At 55.4% G+C, this 21,008-nt stretch overlaps 1 protein-coding gene across 9 annotated transcripts; it reads right to left on the reverse strand.

The window, feature by feature from the left end:
* Positions 1 to 375: 375 nt before the first annotated feature.
* ADAM33 (ADAM metallopeptidase domain 33) lies at positions 376 to 14,048 on the reverse strand. Of its 9 annotated transcripts, none has more exons than XM_072736263.1 (22): positions 13,649 to 14,048; positions 11,373 to 11,452; positions 9,058 to 9,134; positions 7,236 to 7,314; positions 6,960 to 7,036; positions 6,685 to 6,874; positions 6,380 to 6,445; positions 6,224 to 6,295; positions 5,877 to 6,043; positions 5,708 to 5,792; positions 5,486 to 5,628; positions 4,778 to 4,955; positions 4,566 to 4,655; positions 4,132 to 4,327; positions 3,909 to 4,017; positions 3,621 to 3,819; positions 3,450 to 3,527; positions 3,262 to 3,370; positions 3,035 to 3,182; positions 1,648 to 1,739; positions 1,380 to 1,454; positions 376 to 1,107 (listed from the first exon to the last, which is right to left on the reverse strand). In XM_072736263.1, exons 1-21 carry the CDS (start codon positions 13,965 to 13,967, stop codon positions 1,417 to 1,419), a joined length of 2,592 nt encoding a protein of 863 aa, XP_072592364.1. In that variant the 5' UTR covers positions 13,968 to 14,048; the 3' UTR covers positions 376 to 1,107; positions 1,380 to 1,416. The 9 variants fall into 9 exon arrangements, with proteins under 9 accessions (XP_072592364.1, XP_025868149.2, XP_072592370.1 ...); XM_026012364.2 differs by having other exon boundaries at positions 376 to 1,110; XM_072736269.1 differs by lacking the exon at positions 9,058 to 9,134 and having other exon boundaries at positions 376 to 1,110; positions 13,649 to 13,809.
* Positions 14,049 to 21,008: the final 6,960 nt, after the last annotated feature.

Below are 21,008 nucleotides of genomic sequence, written 5' to 3' on the forward strand. Positions count from 1 at the left end.
TGATTGCAAACATATGAGCCCAACTGAACCACGTGTTGAGTTAAACCTAATTTGCTAATTCACAGAATTAGTTGTTTTAAGCTACTATGTTTTGGGAGTGGTTTTGTTATATAGCAACAGCTGACCAATAGAGAAGGTCACCCAGCACTTCTTTCATGAAGCACGGGAGAGAATGAGTGGCTTCTGAGAATCTCCAAGGGAGGCATTAGACATGGAGCAAAGGGATCATTCAAGCTAAGTAACACCATCCTATGCCCAGGTACATCAGGGGGCCTGGCTGCCATCTGAGGCTCCACCCACCAACTACCACCCCTGGGACTTTCAGGGAACCCCATGGGGTTGAATCTGTATAGAGAAAAGACTCACAGAAGCTTCTATTTTGGTGTCCTTTTTAAAGCAGCTCCTTCTGCCCCCTCCCAAGAAAGGGAGGAGAGGCTGAGTAGTGTCCAGAGTGAGGGGGCTACAGCAGACCCAACACTCCTCTAAAGTCTCCAGTGGAGGACCAAGAACAGGGGTGATGTTGAAGAAGTGTCCAAGGGACAAACCAAAGCAGGAAAGGGGAGGGAGGGGGGTCCCAAGGATTTTGATTTTTTTTTTTTTTTTTTTTTTTGCAGAGGCCAGGCTCCAGGGAAGTGGACTGAGTCTGAAATGTAGGGCCCCCAGAGCCCAGGCTTCTGGTCCAATAGTCCCTGGCCTCTACAGAGCTGGGTCTATATAAAGCACATGTAGCAGAGACACCCAGCCTCCCTGGACAGAGGCCTCTCCTGATGCCCAGTATGACCTAGCCTCCCCTGGTGATAGGAGGTCAGTGACTACATGACCTTTGTTCCTGGGACTGATAGATTCTTGGGCTGGATCCCCTAGTCCTAAGGAATGGGGATAGCATTGGCACCTTCTGCTAAGGCTCTGGGGTCCTGGAGTAGATAGGGTAAGCTCAACGCAGGGCAGAAATTTGCAGGCTGCAAGAGTGCTGGAGGTCTGACTCTCTGACTCTGCCCCTGGGAGACCAAGTCCCTGGATAGGCTGTCAGTAGGCGACTGGCTATAAGCATCCTCATCTCAGAAGCTTCCTCTCACCAGAGACAGGATCTTGGCTTCTGGACCTGACCTGCTGAAAATGAAGAGGAGGGGTCACCCTGAGACCTGGGACCCTCTTTCTTCCCTCAGTGAGGACCAGTGACCCAGGAAGAGATACAACTTTTCTCTCTCCCACCCTGGGGGCTTCCAGCATCTGGTCTCTGTGACAACAGCTTTTCCACAGGTCATATCTCATTTGCATAATAACCCAAGCTCAGAAACCTCAGAGTAGGGGATGGGAGATAAGACAAGAGGACATCCATCACAGAGGTGGGTGGGTGAGGTGGGGAGGGCCCCACCTACCTTGCGGTTGCAGGCAGAGCAGCAGGGCAGAGGCTTCTCAAGGTGGCTCCTGGGCTCTGGCAAAGTTCTCCAGGTCTGAAGCAATGGGTGGGGGACAAATATTGTGACCATGGGCAGGAGTCCCTGGGGCAGGGTGGGGCAGGGTGGGGCCAGGGGCCTCAAGTTACCTGGGTGCTGAATGAAAAGGAGGGGGGCCCATCTGGAAGGAGGTAGAAGGCAAGAGCCCATCCTTCACTTCCCTCCCCATCTCACCCTGTGCCTCACTCACCCAGAGGCTGGGGCTCTCCAGTGGCTGCTGGGCCCAGCTCCATGGGGTGAATGCTGCTGGGGGGGCGGTCCCTGTTTGGGCCATCTTTGGGCCTGAGCAGCAGGGCAAGAGGACAGGAGATTGGAACAGCGGTCCTGAGCAGGCGTACCGGCCCGAGTTCTGCCATTGATGAGCCTCTACCCTTCCATGTCACTCCCTTCAGTTCCCTTCCTACTCCCTCCTGGGAGAGAGACCCCTGGGTTCCAGGCTCCAGTTCTGACTCCTGCCCTCCCAGAGCCACAGGCACTTCTCTCTGGCCCTGACATTTCTCTCAAGCTCTCTCATCACCCCAGCATCTTGACACCCCCCAGAGAGTGGCATCACTCAGGTTCCAAAGATGGGTGGACCTCCTCCCCAGTAGCAGCTGTACCTGTGCCCCTTGCCACTGGGGGCCCCTGCTGCCCTGGATGACTCCCAGCCATACTTAGCTGCCCTCGTCCCAGTGCCTCACCACTTCCCTTGCTATTTCTTGAAACAGTCTCTACTGTCCTCGAGACACTCTGCCGTAGTGATGGTGTGCAGTTGCCCCCCACCCTGCCCAGCCTCTTAGGACCCCTTATGCTGACACAGTAGATTCTGACTACCCTGTTCCTCCCCCACACGCCTGCAATCACTGCTCATCATGTCAAAGCCCTCTTGGAACCTGGGACCCGGCTGGTGACATGCCCCTCTCTGGGATGCCCTCTGCCCAATCTCCAGCCCAAACCCTGTCCTTTCCCGCAGCTTGTCCGGAGAACCCCTAAGGCCAGGCTGTGTCAGCTGTGCCATAGGATGCCTCCCTTGCCCAACACCCCAGTGAAGGGGCAGGCGTAGAGCAGCCATGCTTAGGTATTATGTGACCCTCCTGCCGGCTCATGGAGAACTGGATAAGGGGCAGGCCCTGGGCACAAGGGCAGCCAGCGATCCCTAAGCAGCTGTACGGAGTGGAAGGAGGTGCTGGGCATTTAGGGACTTGAAAGGTGTACAGAAGAGATTTAGGCAGAGGAAGTAGGAAAGGACTAAAGAGTCATGAGAGACTAGGAAAGTCTTGAAGGGCACAGTGGAGCGAGAAGTGCACGATGAACTGGTAGGTCAATGGCAGTCTAGGGTGAGGCAGCCCCCTGGCAGGAGAAAAAGAAGAGGCGGACAAGAGGGGCTGAACCACAGTCAAGGGGAGGGGTTGAAGGCCCCACGGGGATCTGCACCATCAGATCCACTGGGAGGCCACGGTAGCCTGCTCAAGGCTCCTTTCCACTGCCTCTACCCATCTCTGTGCAGCTGGGCACAAGGCTGAGGACCCCACCCCAGCCCCCCCAGGCCCAGCAGAGCTCTGCAGAGCAGGAACCACAGGAGTGGGCTCAGAGCATACCTGCTACAGGAGGGATCCCTCCTCAAGCCCCAGAGGCATTGCTGGAGACCGGATCTGGGCTGCCGGCAGCAGCACCAGGCCAGGCCAGCCCCGGGGAGTAGAGGCAGCAGGAAGCTAAGGATCACCGCCAGCAGGAAGGTCTTGTGGTCTGCAGACAATGGGGTAAGGCTGAGTCCTTAGCAGGTACACCACCCCAGTCCCTCCCCACTTGTCCCCCATGGACATACTTTCAGGCTGCATAGGACCACTGTCCACACTGCCACCAAATCCTGGTTGGTCACAGGAGGGTGGAGCCCAGCCCGGAGCACAGTGGCAGTTCCTGTTACTGTTGCAAACCTACAGGGAAGGAGAAGGAGGATCCCGTGGGATGAGGAACCTCAAGGCCACCCCCCCAATCACTTTTCTGGCCACTCACCCCATGACCATGGCAGGTTGTCAGGCATTGCTCCAGCTCCAAGAAGGTAGTGTTTTGGCAGCGCCTGTTCTGGCACACCTATGGGCAGTGTGTGCACTGGGCAGTGAGGGGGAGTGACGTTTAGGCCTGAAGGTCTCAAGCATTAGAGAGGGCCTGATGTGCAGGGCTCACCATTCTAGGTCCACATGGGGTGCCTGGCTCTACCAGGCCCAAGTCCAGCAGGTCCAGCTGGACACCGGGCAGCAAGAACACTCCCCTACAGGTCACCTCCTCCCTGCCTAGCCCAACAGAGGAGTCCACGGGCACCGTGTGTGGTGGGAGTGGGTGCTGCTCCCCTCCCAGGCACTGCAGCTTCCCGCACTGCGCATCCCTGGGGAGGAGAGTGCAGGGTGATCAAACATTGGGAAGTATCTTTGCCCTAACCTACCCAGCTTCCTCTCCCTCCCCTCCACTCCCCACCTCTGCGCACAAGGTACGAAGCCGCCCTTGCCGTCCTGGCCGCAGTTCCCGTGGGCGTCTCCCGCCGAGTTCACGATCTGGAAACAGACCTCTGGGGCTGGGCTGGAGCCTGAGGAAGCACGGGCGACACCGCGCTGGCTTCAGTCCCCGCCCCCGCCCCTCTTCTCTAGAGTAGAAAACAGCGCAGATCCCAGGATGGTGCGGGTGTTCCCGGGAGTCTCACCAGGCCCCCAGAGCTGCTGGCACTGCTCCTCGAGTGTAGGACACGCGCCGTCCCAGCAGTAGCCCCGGCCGCTGGCACAGGGCGAGCCGTCCAATAGGTAAATGTCCGGGGGGCAGTAGGGGGAGGCGCCGGTGCAGAACTCTGGGAGGTCACAGTCGCCCACAGCTCGGCGGCACGGCACGCCAGCCGGCTTCAGCTATGCAGGTGACCGGGTGGAGGGAGGGTGGCCGAGGCACAGAGGCAACGGACAGTGAGAGATCCACCCCGGTAGCGGTGGCGCGGTTCAGAAGCCGGAGGGCCAGGCGGGAGGCCGACGCCCCCGGGGCGGAGCAGAGCCCGCGCTCGCCGGGGAACCCGAGCGCGCCCCTCAGCCAAGGCCGACAGGCCTGCTCGCCAGCGCCCCCTAACCTCACCGCAGCCTCCCACGCCCTCACCAGGCAGCGCGCGCAGCAGTCCCCGTGGGTGCACTGGGCCCCCGCGCGCAGCGAGCAGTTGTGCGCGAGGCAGCAGGCGTCCTGGCATTCCTGGAGCCGAAAAGGGGTTGCGGGACCAGGTGAGGACGCCGCGCCCCACACCTCGGGGAGAGGGGGAGGGGGCGGGCGGGGCGCCACCCTCGGGCCCCGGGGACCGCGAGCGCGGACCCGACCTGGCTGGCGCCGCAGTCACACTCCTCGCCCTCCTCCACGAGGCCGTTCCCGCAGCGCGCCCGAGGCACTAGGAGCCTGGAGTCGGGCGCGTTGGCAAGGCACGCACCGCCCCCCTTGCGGAAGAAGGCGCGCAGCTGGCGTCGGCTGCAGGCGCTGAAGACGCGCGGGAACGGGTGCCTACGGGAGGGGAAGGGCGTCGGGCGCGCGGGGACCGCCACCTCGACCCCGGCCCGGCGCCCGCCCCCGCCCCCTCCCACCACTACCCGCTGTGCTTGGCCACCCAGCCCCTGGGTGCGCGGACACCGCCTAAGCGACAGGCGGCCCGGATCCCCTCGAGGCAGGGCCCCAAGAGGGCAAGTGACCTGCGCAAAGTCCCACTGCGAGCGGGCGGCGGGAGGCTGTGACGCCAGGACCAGGCTGCCCAGGAGGGCGAATCGCGACCTGGGAGCGGTGACTCCCGGGGTTGGAGAATCCTCGCTAGAATGTTCTGAAAGTAACCCCTGTACTTTTGGGAATCCACTTTTTCTGAGTTTCCTCCTTTTAAGCATCATGAAGAACTCTCGAGGGGGATATGATCCTATCCTCGTCTTGGGGAAGACGAAATGGAGGGATGAGCGTTTCTCCCAAAGACAGGCCCCCGAGGAAGGCCCCCGGGGCCAGCGAGCCTCCCCCACCCCCTCCCCCGACCGCCGCGGCGTCCTGGGTACCCGGTGGCCGCAGCCATCACGCAGCCGCCTTGCTCAGCCGCCGCCTCCACGCAGCAGCCGTCAGGGTCGTGGCTGAGGCCAAGGCTGTGACCTATCTCGTGGGCCATGGTGGCTGCTGCGCCAATGGGGAGCTCTGAGTGGTCCTGGGAGGGAGTGGGGATGGTCACTGCGGGGCCGCGGGGCCGCCTCACCCCCTCCTGTCCTGTCCGGGCTGGAGCTCACCGTGCTCACGCCTCCTGAGCTCTCGGCGCGACACATGCCCTCGATGGGCGCCAGGCCCACGGTGGCGCCCTGGAAGGCGCGGCCCCTGCAGACGGGATGCAGCGTGACCCGGCGGGCCAGGACTCTGGGCAGCCAGGCGGGGGACCCGCGTGGGCTCGGAGGCACCCACGTGAGCAACTGCGCGGAGTCGTGCGGCCGCCGTGCCCACAGCCCCCGGCGCCACTGCAGGAAGGCCCAGAGCGTGGCGTTCGCGTCCGGCGAGACGCGGCTCTGGTCCTGCTCCGTCCACACTTCCAGGCCGGTCAGTGCCACCTGAATGTCCAGAGTCCTGAGAATCTGTGGACGGGACATGGGGGAGGACAAGACGTGCCACCGTGCCCGTGCGCCTCTGTGGCAGTGCCCTCTCTTCTCTGCTCCGACCCCTGTCCTCATGTCCAGGCCTCCCACATCCCGCTAGGACTTGCCAGCCCATGTCAGAGTCACCCCCATTAGGGCTCTCTTCCTGCCCACCCCAACCTGGTCCACATAGTTGGCCACCTCCAGGAGGCGCTGTTTGGTGTGGTTCAAGTTCCGGTGCTGGGTTAAGAACTGGAAAGGCAGACAGACATAAGAGGGTGTGACAGGCTGCACTAGCCCCATCCCACCGCCAACCCCCTGGGGCCGCTGGCTCACCAGTGTGTGGTCAGCCACTATGTACAACTCCAGGAACTTCGGGCTCTTGCGGACCTCCCGCCTCTCCTGGGGAGAGGCAAGTGACCCTCAGTGGCAGGCTGCTGGGCTTGAGTCCTGACCACTAACCCCAATTCCCAGGAAGCACAAAGCTAACTTTAAAAATTGCTAGAATGTGTTTCTTCAGCCTCCAAATAAAAATATCAGGATCAGAGGCCCTGAACGGGGACTGTGTATTCCTCTCTCTTCCAATTTGGGGGGCTATGGATACTGCATTCCCATTCCCACCCCCTATCTGTGCCCCTGACCTTGATCTGAATGGCACGAGAAAGGCTGGCCATGTCCCCTTGGTTCCTGGCATCCCTGTGGCCACAGGCCCTTTTCCAGCTAAGCAGCTGCTGGGTCCGGAACATCTTGTGAGTGATGAAGTCCTCAGAGTCTCCAGCTGACCGTGGATGCACATAATAACTGGCATTGCAGCCCAGTGTAATCAGGCCTCTGGGGTGCAGAGGAGTGCAGAGGAGGGTGTGAGGGGACTGTCTCTCCAGCCCCAGGTCCAGCCCCCTCCCCCAGAACTTCTCACCTCATCCCAGAGCAGGTGCTGAAGACTACCCAGGAGTCAGGGAAGCCCCTCACGTGCCCATGGTAGTGGCAGTGGTCCTGGAGAGCAAGGGACCCAGCCCCAAAGCTCAGCCAGGGCTGAACTGGGAGGGGCCAGAGAGAGGGCATGGTGGGGGGCTGGCTCCTGCCTCTCCTTAAGAACAGGAGGAGAATGGGAAAGGGATGGTAGAAAGGTCTTCAGGAAGTTCACTCCCCAGCACCCCTTACCCTGTCCTCAGAGCCCATGAAGGTATCTCACCGTGTGGTTGGGGACCAGCACCACCGGCTGCCCATCTGGATTATAGTGGGTTTCTGTGTATCCTGGGGCCAGCAGCCTGCTGGGAGGGGGTGTTGCAAGAGTCACCTAATTCTGCCCACCTAATTCTTCCAGGATGTCCTCCAGCCCTCCTCCCTGAATGCTGATTGAATTGCTCAGTGAGTGAGGCACAGGGCACTGCAGAAGCACCCAAATGTATCCTAGGGAAGGGACAAGAGCCACTGTGTGTTGCCCAGGTCAGAAAAACCCTGGGCCAGAGGGAAAAAGGTGGAGGGCAAGAAGGAGCCTTGGCAATGGCGGAGCTGTGGGAAGTGGGAGTGTGGGAAGCACCCCAGAGGAGCAGGAATGGGGAAAGAGCTGCCGATCCTTGTGGGGCATGTGATAGGTGGCTGGGTCTACAGGTCTAGGGAGGGGCAGGAGGGAGGATTCAGGAGACACCAATGAGGAGGTGGGAGCCAGGGAAGTGCATCCCACCAATGAGGAGGTGGGAGCCAGGGAAGTGCAATGACCTCCACCTCCCCAAGTGGCCCTACCTTATGCTCAGCCTTGGCAGGCATCTGATCAACCCTCTCTCTTCTTTTTTCTTCCCTCCAAGATCCTTCAGGCCTTCTCTGGCCCTTAGACTCCATATATCTCCCCACCTATCCTTCAGTGATGCTCATCCCACTCTTCCAGAGAATCCCCACCTGCCCACAGCTGCTCCTGCCTGCCCACCTGCCCCATCCCCACTTTCTTCAGCCCCCACTCCAGTAATGATTCTACCTTCCTTCTCCATCTCTCCCTTCCCACCAAGGTGAATCAACCATGAGTCAATTTCTCTTCTGTAAAGAAAATCCTCGATCTCTATCTTGCCTTGACATCTTTACTGCCAGACCACTTCAGAGACCTTTGATGCCTGCTTTTCTACCTCCTAGTCTTTCCTCCACCTTCTCCAGCTTGGCTCCCCTATCCCCACACACACTCAGTTGGAAGAGTGGATGATGTGGTCACCCCCTTTCATGTGTGGGGACGTTGAACCCCAGAGGAACTATGATTAGATGTGGTGGAACTAGAGTCTGTTCCTGGTACATCTGGCTCCATGGGGGAGAAGTCAACATGTGTAGAGTGCTTGGAACAAGTGCCTTCAATGAAGCAAGCACTCAATGAATAATAGCAATTGGTAATTCCATCTGGATAGTTTTCAGACCCCATGCTCCATCTTGGACACCCACCCCACCCAGCCCTACTTTGCTTGCTCATTCACCAGCTCAGAATCTTTAGCTTTGCACCACCCTGGACACTCAACCTTAAAATGGTCTCTGTGATCTGGCCCTACAGGGACTCCCAAACTTGTTTCCGGCTGCTACCTTCCCTGCAGACGGAGACCCTCCAGGCAAGCCAGACAAATCGCTGCCTTCTGAATGTGTCTTGATTTGGTAGCCACGGCACCTTTGTCCCTGCTATCCTTCAGCCCAGAGCACTTACCCATCTTTGGAATCCATCTTGGATTATCTGTTCGTTCACTCAGCACACCCTGTGAGCACCCACTGAGTGATGCTCACTCATTTCTGGCAGGAAGCTAACAAGGTGCTCCTGGGGCTGGAATGAGGGGTGTGCCCCACAGCAGCCTACTTCAGCCTTGAGGGAGCCGGTCATGTGTTCGTATGACCCTTCCTGTCACCTCTGCCTCTGCCTCTAAGGCCCTGGCCCCCTCCAGCCTCGCTCACATGTTTCCCTCAGTCCCTGCCCCCAGCACTGATTCCCATCCACTCCACAGGCAGAGGCTGTACTTGGCTCCCAGCCTCCTCCCTGACCTGGTACTCACTGGTTCTTCTCCAGCTCCAGAAGGAGCTCCTGCCCTTTAGCCTCCACAGCCACCAGCCCTGTGTCTAGCTTCGAGACCTGGGCAAGAAGGAGAGCAGGGCTGAGGGGCCAGGTGGGATGTGGAGTTGGCAGGTGAGGGAGAGCACAGGAGGCTAGGAGCAGCAGGCTCCCCACCTGCCACGGAGCGTATGGGCAGGTGTGGGGGAGAGAACATGCAGACAAATACAGTCCCAGACTCAGGACGGTTTTGGTTCTGACGACAGCCATCTGACAGTGGCCTGCTGGGTGAACACTGCGTCCCCAAAGAGATGAGACAAGGGGTCCCAGAAAGTTTCCCTGCCTTACTCAAGGTTCCTGGGCCCTTCCTCTGGCACACCCTCCTGTTTCACAGCCAGAAAGCTTCCTCCAAGTGGGGAGGGGTTCTGAAGATGATGGCTGAGGGAGGTTGGGTCGGCGGGCTCGGTCCTTACAATGTCTTGTTTCTGCATCTTACTGCTCCCACTCCCCGTAGAATTCAGACTTTACTCCCTCCTCCTACAATTCTGGCAAACTGAAAATTTCCCTGGCCTCCTGCAGACCTGCCCCACACCTGCCTCCCTGAGCCCGTGAAATAAACATTAATCCCCCTTTCCAGACCAAGAGGAAAACATCTCAGCTAGACGGGGCCAACCCACCAGCCTCTCCTCCCGCGCTAGCCTCTCTGCCTCTCCCACCCTATGGGAATGCCCCATCTGCCCCGCCTTGTCCACTCTGCCTGGCTGGAGGCCCAGAGTTGGAGCTGGCCCAGGAGCGTGCTGGAGAGCTGTGTGTCTCCAGAACACTGGCCCTTCCCTTCTATCCCACCATGCATTGGGCGGGGCCCCAGGCCAAGGGGCTCAGATTCTTTGGGGGGGCCTTTTCTCTGCAGGTAAGGAGCAGACAGCTCCCCACCCCAGCCAAGAGACACCCCCTCACCACCACTAAGGCCTCAAGCATGAGCTCAGGTGGCCAGAACACCACTTACTTGGAGAAAGGTTTGCACCAAGCACAAACAGCAGCCCCAGATGGAAAGCCTCCTCCTACTTCAAACCCAGCCCAGGCTCCCCTCTTTCTCTCCTTCTGCAGCCCTGCTGTCCTTGCTTCCTGCCCTTTTGGTGACCCTGCTGCTCACTCTGCACCCCATCCCTAACGTGAAGTGTGGGTATTTCCTGCCTCTTGGACAGGACTCCCTGTCTCAACTCTGCTGTCCTCATCTTGGCAGGCTTCCTGGAGGCAGGCGAAAAAGCAAGGCCCTCTGGGATGTGCTTCCTCATCACAGCCCAGGCTGGCCTGGAAAGGAGGTCTACAGTCAGTGTGACCACAGCCTGTGCGCCCAGCCTTCCCCTCTGCTGGTGATGTCCAGGACAACCCACTTGGAGCTGGAGCCAGCACCATGCTTGACTACTTGAATGGGGGCCCCTGAGGGTCTGGGGGATGCAGTAAGGGTTCCAGGTTAAAAACTGCTGGGCCACTGGGGGCCTTCTAGCCTTCTCCATGGTGCTCTCCTGCCTTCCTCCCTGCTGGCTTGGACAGTGGGTTGTCCTCTAGCCTGAATATTCAGGATGAAGATGGCTCTCTAGATTTGGGGGACATTGGTCAATGATTAGAAGTCTTTCAGACCTAAATGGGCTTCTGGGGTCCCAGTCTCAGGCTGTGTGACCTTGGGCCCTTTCTGCAACCTCTCTGAGCTTCAGTTTGCCCCTCTGTGAAATGGGCCTCCTGGTTTGTAGCACAGGTGTGTGACGCATACAGCTGGGGACATGGTTATTCCGGAAGTGCATGATGGGTGGGTGTTGGCAGGAAGCTGAGTCAGAGCATCCTGGAAAAGAGAAATCAGGGGCACCTGGGGGCACTAGGAGAGGGACCAGTGCCCCCTGTCTGGAAGTGGATTCTGCATGAGCCAGGGAGGCTGAAGTTTTCCTGGAGGGCACCAAATATCCACAGGGTAACATGTTCTGCTAAACTTTGCAAAAAGGAGATATTTGGGGGTTTTCTTAAGAGGTCCCTGAAAAGTTTCAGGCCCCACAAATTCTGGCCCCACCTCTGCCTGGCAGGGTGGGGGTGGCCTGGATAATTCTGGGATGGAGGGAGCAGAGGGATGTGAGGGAAGAAGCCTGAAAATGACTTCCATGTGTGCAAGCTCATGTGATTGAGAGATCCCCCCACCCCCACCTGCCAGCCCTCCGGAAAAGGGGCCTAAAGGACCCCAGCCAAACTGCCATGCTGAAGTTTGGAGGAGGGGCCAAGGGGCTGGGAGACTCTGGGCCCCTGCAGAGGGAAGGGGAACCTGGCACTGACTGGCTCCTCCCAGGTGACCTTGCTTCGGATTTGTCCATCCAGGATCCAATGCAGGGTGACTGGCTCTCCAGGGTTGTTTCCTAGGGAAAGGACAGAGTAAAAGTTGAGGAACACAGGGGAGTGGGGATGAAGGAGGGAAGAGGTTGCAAGACACCAGCCAGGTGGGATGGGTGACTCCAATATTCAAAGGTGTAGCCTGGAGAAGGGTGGCCACCTATGGGGCACCCAGTGCTCTGGAACTGAGCAGCCACCAGGGAGGTGACGGGAGAGAGGTGAGCCTGGGAAGGATAGCTTAGCTAGGGAAAGTGGGAACCCTACGGACCTGGGGGAGGCTTGGGGGTCAGAGGTCGCAAAGAAGAACTCAAGGCCCCTAGCGCAGAAGGGAAAGAAGAGGAAAGGCAGCCTTGGGTATTTTTAGTCTGGATAGCAGATGCCTTTGGGGTGAGCGATCTGTGTAGAGAGGACGCCTGTGTCTTCTCGCCAAATGAGAAAAACAACAGCCAGATGTCTGAGGAGGCCCACCTTGCCCAGAGCTCCCCTTGGGGGCTTCATGCTGGAAGCAGGACTTCCAGGCACCCTAGGTCAGCAGCCCCTTCCCAGGGTTCTTCAAGGTGGAGAGAGGCCTGGGGGACAGAGCCTGTGTGCTCCCAGGCCGGGTATGCTTAGGGGGGCTCTGGAGGAGTACCAGAGCCAAGCATTACTCAGAAGGCTCTGGAATGCTCCCCTGGAATGCTCCCAGTCTCCCATCCCACAGTGGGTCCAGCAGCTCTCGCCACACCCGCCCTACAGGAGGCAGGCCCCAGGCAGCCCAGAGCCTGTAGGCAGCCCTCCCTGCCCTCTGACACAATCCCAAGGGAAGCAAGCCCAGCTCCCAGGACTGACAGCTCCCCAGCACCCACCCAGCCCTGACCCTAGGCTGAGATGGCTGACTTCGGAAGTGGCCCAGCTCCTGTCAGGCTACCCCAGCTCCTTTCTCTACCCCCATCTTCTCCCCCAAACCCCATCAACAAAGACCCAGAATAGCAGCCGCTCTAGGAGTCCTCTTCCTCCAGGAAGCCCTCCCTGTTTGGATGAGCAAGTTGCCACAGTGGGGGAGGGATTTGAGTAAATCTGAGAGGAGAGGGAAGTGGGGGGGGGGGCAACCAGTCCAGAGAGGACTTAACTGGGTGTGGAGAACTACCTCTTGCTGGCCCTAGGCCTCCCAGGTAGGGAGGGGAGGGTGTGCCTGTGTGTATGAGGGTTGGGGTTCTCTTCATGGCACCCCTGAGGAGGGAGAAGGAGACAGAGTTGGAGCTGTGATGATGAGGGTTAGGGAAACCAGGGGAGCCACTGTGGTGTTGGGGAGCACAGAGCCCCTCTCCACTCCTCCCAGGGGTCATGTCACTTCTCCTGACCCCAGGCTGAGGAGGAGAGGGCAGCCATCCCCAAAGGCATGAGGGCTGTCATCTCACCCTCTCCAGTAAGGCCCAGAACAGAACAGGTCTCCCTACTGGGTAACCCCAGCAGTGCTCTGGAACCCAGAGCCCCCAGGCTGCCCAGCCCACCTGGGGCATTCCTGCCTCCTCCCAGCTGTCCGCCCAGTCCCTCCATAGGCACTTCCTGTACAGGACTGAGGACTCGGTCAGTCCTCCTACTCACAGGGTTGTGGAGGTTATCCCAGGGCCCCTTCTGTCTGAAGCGCCCTTCTCTATCTTTCCTTTTTTTTTTTTTTTCTTCTCTATCCTTCCAAACAAGGCAACAATATCAACAACAACAGCACACACACACACACACACACACACACACACACACACTGTCCCAAGGCCCTGGGATACTGGATGAGGGCTGAGGGCTGAGGGTGAGTGTGTGCATGAGGGTAGAGGCCACAGCTGGTCCCCTAGTCTGAGGGCAAAGCAGAGAGACTCCAGGGAACCAATGGGCTGGATCTTAGGGATGGAGGTACAGGAAAGCCCACACTGATGGATGGGGTCTGGGGCTGGTCAGAGCACAGAATCCTGGCAGAGGGGTTTGGGGACTCCGGCAGCTGCTCGGAGGCGGCCCTCCCACTCCCCCCCACCCCCATGGCTTTGCCATTGCCACTGGGGCAGCTGCGCAGTGTCAGTCTGGGCCCCAAGGCCAGCCCAAGTACAGCTGAGAGTCCCTGGGCAAGTCCTACAGAGACCCTCTCCGGCCTCCCAGTCCCCGTGGGGTGGGGGGCGATGGGGGAGTGGGGGTGGTTCGGGCCCTCCATCCCCTGACAGCGACCCCGCCTGCTCCGCGGGGCGCCTCGCACTCACCTTGAAACGCCTGGGCCCCCCGCACCGGCAAAGGCAGCCTCAGGAACAGCAGCAGCAACAGCCGCGCCCGCGACCCTCGAGCTCTCGGAGACCCCCGGCCCATAGCTGTGCGCGCCTCGGCCTTCACGCGGCCGCTCCCGGCTCCGGCTCCGGCTCCGCCCGGGCTGGCTCCTGGCCGACCCACACCCAGAGCAGCCCGCCCGCCGCCTCCCGACCCCCCAGCGCCGCCCCGCACGGAGCCCCGCAGCCCGGCCGCCCGACCTCGTGCGCCCTCGGGGGGCCGCCGCGGCCGCCAAGGGTGGGAGCCGGCCCGCTGCATCCGTGCGGCCCCCGGGGACCCGCGCGCGCCGGCCGCCGGGTACGTCTCAGCGCCCTCTCCTCGTGGGGGCGGAGCGGGGGTGGAGTGGGGATGGGGATGGGGCGGGGCCCCTCGGAGGAGCCTTTGAGGGCCACGGGGGTGGGGGGGAGACCAGGGCTGGGGGCCACCTGCGGCTGCCCGGGTCTGCGCAGGGAGCGCCCCCTTCCGCGGTCTCCGGCGAGGACCTCTGCCCCGCCTGGCCCCCAGTCCTGCTCAGGGGGGCCCTGGCCAGGGCCCGGCGGGGGAGTGCCTCGGGCGGGGTCGGGCACCCGCGAGGGGCAGGTGCCGCGGCGTCTCGGGCTCGGTCCCCGGCAGGGGTGAGGCGGCCCAGGGGCGCGCGGGGGCGGGGGGCGGGGGTAGCGCTGGGCCCCCGCGGCGGCGGGAGCGAAGAGTTGCGCAAAGCCGCGGACTCCCAGACTGCGGGGGATACTTTCTTCTCTGGCAACATCTGTTTCTTCTTTTAAAGGTTTGTTTGTGTACTGAGTAGTTAAGTTCCGAGAGTAGCCAGGATTCTGATAGCGAGGGATGTTAACTTTTTTAAATGAAATTACTTAATTAATTAATTAATTAATTAATTGAGGGGGGTAGGTAAGTACGAGGGGGAGGGAGAGGGAGAGAGAATCTCAAGCGGACTCCGTGCTGACCGAGGAGCCTGGACTCAGCCTCACCACTGGACAGAGCGACCTCAGCTGAAACCAAGAGTTCCTTGCTCAACCAAATGAGCCACCCAGGCGCCCCAAGAGGGTTGTTAATTTTAGGCAAATCTACTTGTTTTTGAGAACAAGTGCGGTGGTCAAGTTAGGAAGAGTTCCTGCAGTGACGGAAACCTCTGTTAGTTTGATTCAAACATTAAAAATACAGTGAGATGTTAAGCGGTCAGCCCTGCCTTTTCTGCCCATCCTCTCAGCCCACATCCCCCAACCAACGCGAAGCCACTATCCTTAGCTTCTTGTGTAGGCTTTATTTTACGCACACAAGACAATACAGACCTATTTTTTTCTCTTAACACTTCTCTGCATAGCAGGCTAGGTGATGGGGACTTTTCTCTGCACTTTTTTCCTCCACTTACTACACTTTGCAGATCCTTCATATCAGTGCATTTAGAGTGGCCTTATGGTTGTTACTGTCATCCTATTACTTTGGGCTTTAGATAGAATTTACACAATAAAGTGCACCTGTTCTAAGTGTCCAGTTAGATGAATGTTATAAATTCATATGCCTCTGTAATCACTGCTGTAATCAAACCAAGTAAGAGTTTGTCCACACTCTGGGCAGTGAGCTAATAAAACTGACACTGAGCTTTTGCAGGGAAGAAGGATAGGCGATTTATTGGTATAGCACCACCCAAGGAGAATGGGAAGCTAATGCTCTAAAGTCCCAAACTCCTCAACAGCTTGCAAGTGAAAGTGTTTAAGTGCAAAATTGGGGGGCAGGGGTGTCCTGAGAAGGTGGGTACCTTTGACTGGAGGCCCATGAGGTCAGGTTAGCAGGTGTTCTGGTGCAACTTTGTCCAGTCCTCTGGGAAGTCTTTTTCATCTCAAGCAACTTGGAATCTGAAAAGTATATTTATTCTTTATGATAGATGTTTCATTAAGTACATCCAGTGATAATATCTTTAGGATAATGCTGATTAATTAAACTTGGAAGCTAGTGGGTTGAATTCCTGCAAGGTTCCTTGGCCTGTCTAACCCAGCTATGCCTGGAGACAATAGGACTCCTAGTGTCCATTCTTTCTGCACTGGTGAAGTGGATGCTGGCTTCAATTTCCATCGCCCCCAAAAAGTTCCCCTGTGTCTCTCCCCAGTCACTCTCTCCCACTCCCAGCCCCAGGAAACCACTGATGTGCTCTGTGTGTATACATGAGTTTTGCCTTTTCCAGAACTTCATATAAATGTTATCATAAAGCATGTACTCTTTTATGTCTGGCTTCCTCCTCTCTGTTTTTGAGATTCATTTACATCGTTTCGTGATCAGTAATTTGTTCTGTTGTAGTGCCAAGTATGTTCTGAGAGGAGCAGGGATTCTCTATTCTCCAGTTTGGCATTTGGGTTCTTTTCTGGTATGAGACTCTTCTACATACAGCTGCTATGAAGTTGCTGTGAAGTCTTTGTATGAATACATGTTTTCGTTTCTCATGTCTCCTTTGTTAAGACCTGGAAGTCGAATGGGTCACATGGCAAGGACATATTTAAGTTTTAAAGAAATTCTTCTCCAGAGGCACCTGGGTGGCTCAGTGGTTGAACATCTGCCTTTGGCTCAAGTTGTGATCACAGGGTCCTGGGATCGAGTCCCACACTGGGCTCGTTGCAGGGAGCCTGCTTCTCCCTCTGCCTATGTCTCTGCATTTCTCTGTGCGTCTCTTTGAATGAATGAATGAATGAATGCATAACAAATAAATCATCTTTTAAAAAAAGAAACTATTTTCCAAAGTGAATGCACCATGTTGCATTCCCACCAGCATTGTAGGAGAGTTCTAGTTCCTCTGCATCCTCACCAGCACTTAGTGTTGTCAGCCTTTTTGATCTTAGTTATTCTAGTGGGTGTGCATCCCACTGTTTTTCTATAGTTGAATGCTTCCACTTGTTCATATAGTCCCCTCTTGGGCATATAAATGGTTTCCAGCCCTTCCGCTACTTGCAAATCATGCGGTGATGGATAATTTTATACACAAACTCATCTGTGAGATAATTTCCTACAAATGGGTTTCCTGGGTCAAAAGATATGTATTTTTATGATTTAAGAGGATACACTTAAATTGCACTACAATTTGTGCAAATTATAGTTGCGCCAGTAACATCTAGAGTGCTTCTTTGCCCACAACCTTACCAACACAGTTCTCAAACCATGGTATGCTTCTCTGAAGGTGAAAGTGCAGTCTTATGTTTGCATTTCTCCTAGCAGTGAGCTTGGATAACTGTTCAAACATTTAAGAGCCATTTGTATTTCCTGTTACCTGAATTGCCCGTCCATAGCCACAGCTCATATTTCTATTGAGCTGTTGATCTTTCTTGTAACAACTTGAAGGAACTTTTTTATAAGGGAGATTCCTCTTTTGTCTGGAGTGTGAGCTGCAAATATTTCTCACAGTTTGTGAAATGCATTCAGCCTGTTGTGTGTGGCTTTAGGTTCAGTTGTTTTCATTGCTAATTAGCACCCAATTGTGTGAATATAACATTTTTTTCATTGATTCTACTGTTGCTGGACATTAGGGTGGTTCCTAGTTTTGAGATGTTAACAAAAAATGCTGCTGTGGCAGTGTTCACAATAGCCAAACTGTGGAAAGAGCCCAGATATCCATCGACAGATGAATGAATAAAGAAGATGTGGTGTTTATATACAATGGAATATTTCTCAGCCATAAAAAAAATGAAAGAGAAAGAAGGAGAAATCTTACCATTTGCAACGACCTGGATGGAACTAGAGGATATTATACTAAGCAAAATAAGTCAATCAGAGAAAGACAATTATCATATGATCTCACTCATGTAGAATTTAAGAAACGAAACAGAGGAGCATAGAGGAAGGGAGGAAAAAATAAAACAAGATGAAATCAGAGAGGGAGACACACGATCAGAGACTTTTAAGCATAGAAAACAAACTGAGGGTTGCTGGAGGGGTGGGGGATAGAGTAACTGGGTGATGGGCATTAAGGAGGGCACATGATAGAATGAGCACTGTATTTTTTTTTTTGAGCGCTGTATATTATACACAACTGATGAGTCACTGAACTCTACCTCTGAAACTAATAAAACACTATATGTTAATTAATTGAAATTAAATTAAATTAAATTTTTAAAAAACAAAATATAGAGCATTGCCACACAAAAAAAGTGCTGCTATAGACATTTATATGCATGTGGCCTCACCTTCCTGCCTTTGCCTGTCTTGCTCCCTTTACTGATTCCCCCTTGGAGCACAGCCTGACATCGCTTGCACATGAAACTTCATGCTGGGGAACCAGACCTAATATAGGCATAGACAGCTTTGGTCATGCTGGGGCTCCCATGTGGGCAAGGCTGGAGAGGCATCAACTCCTCCCTTTGTGGATGATGAAATGGGTTCACCACAGGTGCTGCTAGCAGCAGAGGCCACCCTCCCAGCACAGAATTCCCTGATCCAAGGGTTGGGGGTGGGTGGGCAGAGAGCAAGGCATTTTGTCACACCCTGGATCCATTTTGTGATCTTTTAGGGAGGATTTGGGGAAGAATCAGGGTGGACGAGACATCTAGGCTTCCATCTTGACCCAGGAGAACAAGAGATTCCAAAAAAAAAAAAAAAAAAAGGATCGTGAGGAAGGGGAAATGTTGGAGACATAGTCCTCACCATGGTAAAGGGGTCCTGAAGAGGAAGAACAGAGAGGCAGCTAAGAAAGCCCCAGAGATTAGGAAAGCAGGACAACACCAAATGTTCAGCCTGGAAGGACCTGGTGAAGACTTGGAGGTGGCTTGAGCCCTAAATAAGCTGGGCGTCAGGAAAGCAGAGCAGGCTCCCAGAGCAGCCAGACTCTGAACACCAGTGGGAGGCTACAGTGTGGGAGGCAGGGCCCAGTCCTCTGGGGGAGAAAATAGCAAACTGGTGAACTCCTCTTCCTACTGCAGATCTAGGCTTTGGTGCCTCTTTGTCAAGGGGGTCCTTTCTGACCCAACGCCTGGTCACTCTTCCCTGCATATACTTCTCCCTGCCCATTTCCTTGTCTCTCTTCCCCAGACCCTGAGCTCCATGGGGTCTGGGGCTGTCTTTGTTAACTGCCTGGCACAGGATCAGGCACCCAGACAGTGCTAATAAAAGATGAACATGTAGCCTAAGAGCCATGTGGGAATTGGAGCCATCCTTGCAAAGTGGACGCCTCCCCAATCCAGATGAGCTATGCCCAAATATATCTGAGGAATTTTCTGCAGAAATCTCAGAGCAACTATTTATTTGGCGGTTGCAGAAGAGAGGGTGGGGCCACTGAACCAAAGTTAAGGAAGATGGATCCTACAAGTAGCCACTGTGGGAAAGACGATTTCTTGAGTGGCTTGCTAGAATCATTCTCCAGAGGAACGTTGGAGAGTGTCCCGGGAAGAAGGCAAGCCAATGAGAGTTAAATCTTTGAAGTGCTCACGTAATGGGTGACGTTCACCATGTGTAAACAGGACTCCTTCTGAAGAGTGACCCACAACAGGGTGACTATAAACGTTTTCCTACAAGTCTCACAGTGAACGCAGCCCTTAATTCTTCTGTGTAAAATATCCTGGGGTGGAATGTCAGGGTCATAGGGCAGGAGTATTTTAGCTTTAATAGATTACGTCACAGTTTTCCAAACTCATCATGCATTCTATATGATTCTATTTTTTTTTAAGATTTTATTTATTTATTCATTAGAGACACAAAGAGAGACAGGCAGAGACAGGCAGAGGGAGAAGCAGGCTCCATGCAGGGAGCCCGACGTGGGACTCGATCTCGGGACTCCAGGATCACACCCTGGGCCGAAGGCAGGTGACAAACCACTGAGCCACCCAGGCTGCCCTATATGATTCTATTTATATAAAATTCAAGGGGCGCTTGGGTGGTTCATTCAGTTAAGTGTCTGTCTTCAGCTCAGGTCATGATCCTGGAGTTCCAGGGTCAAGCCCCACATTCTGTCAGGCTCCCTGCTCAGTGGGGAGTCTGCTTCTCCCTCCACCCCTCACTCTGATAGTGCTTTCTCTCTCTCAAATAAATAAATAAATAAAATCTATGAAATAAAATAATAAATAAATAAAATAAAATTCAAAAACAGGCCAATCAAATCTATGGTATTAGATATTAAAAGAGTAGTTAACTCAGGGAGGGGCTTGCAACTGGGAGAGTGCTCAAGGGACACTCTGGGGTGCTGGTGATGGTTTGTTTCTTGATCTGGGTGCTGGTTTCATTTTTTAGAAAGTCATTGAGTTGTATACTTACAATGTATGCAGTTTTCTGTATGCATGCCATATTGAATTAAAAGTCTATTTTAAAAAGTCTTGAGGGAGCAGCCCTAGTGGCGCAGCGGTTTAGCGCCGCCTGCAACCCGGGGTTTGATCCTGGAAACCCAGGATCGAGTCCCAGGTCAGGCTCCCTGCATGGAGTCTGCTTCTCCCTCTGTGTCTCCACGTCTCTCTCTCTCACTCTCTCTGAATAAATAAGTAAATAATCTTTAAAAAAATCATTTAAAAAAGTCTTGAGGGATGCCTGGGTAGCTCAGCAGTTAAGCACCTCCCTTCGGCTCAGGGTGTGATCCTGGGGTCCCGGGATCGAGTTCCACATCAGGCTCCCTGCGTGGGACCTGCTTCTCCCTCTGCCTGTGTCTCTGTCTCTCTCTGTGTATCTCTCATGAATAAATAAAATATTTTTTAAATAAAAATAAAAAATAAAATAAAAAAGTCTTGAGGTGCTGGACGTCTTCGTGGCTCAGTGGTTGAGCATCTATCTGCCTTTGGCTCCGGGGGTGATCCTGGGGTCCTGGGATCAAGTCTCTCGTGGAGGTCCCCCGCAGGGAGCCTGCTTCTCTCTCTGCCTATGTCTCTGCCTCTGTATGTGTGTGTGTCTCATGAATAAATAAAATCTTTAAAAAAAAAAAAGTCTTGAGGGCCTTGTACCTCTGGGGGTGGACACAACTAACCTCTCTGAGAACCTTCCAATCCCAGGTGGACCTATGCCTCCGTGGAGATGCACAGATGCAATCCTCCCCTCACCGTCTCTTCCCTGGACAGCCTAAAAACATCTGGCTGCATTTGGCTTGCTCTCTCTCTGTCCCACCTCTGGATTTAGTGCACACTTTCTACCCCCTCACTCTACAACAAATGCAGAAAATCAGTGCTTACTAAGACCTCATGTACTGCGTGCCAAGCAGGGTGTTGGTCATGTGGACAGAAGAGGTGAGCCACACCTAGAGCCTCAAGGAGCAGGAAGGAGCACAAATCTCTTGCGTGCAAGATAGTTTGCGGCACATGTCATGTCGTTTGCACTTGCTGGCCAGTTCCAGCAGGCAGTCTGCCAGAA

Source organism: Vulpes vulpes, chromosome 14, assembly GCF_048418805.1.
Source record: "Vulpes vulpes isolate BD-2025 chromosome 14, VulVul3, whole genome shotgun sequence".
Lineage (NCBI taxonomy): Eukaryota > Metazoa > Chordata > Mammalia > Carnivora > Canidae > Vulpes > Vulpes vulpes.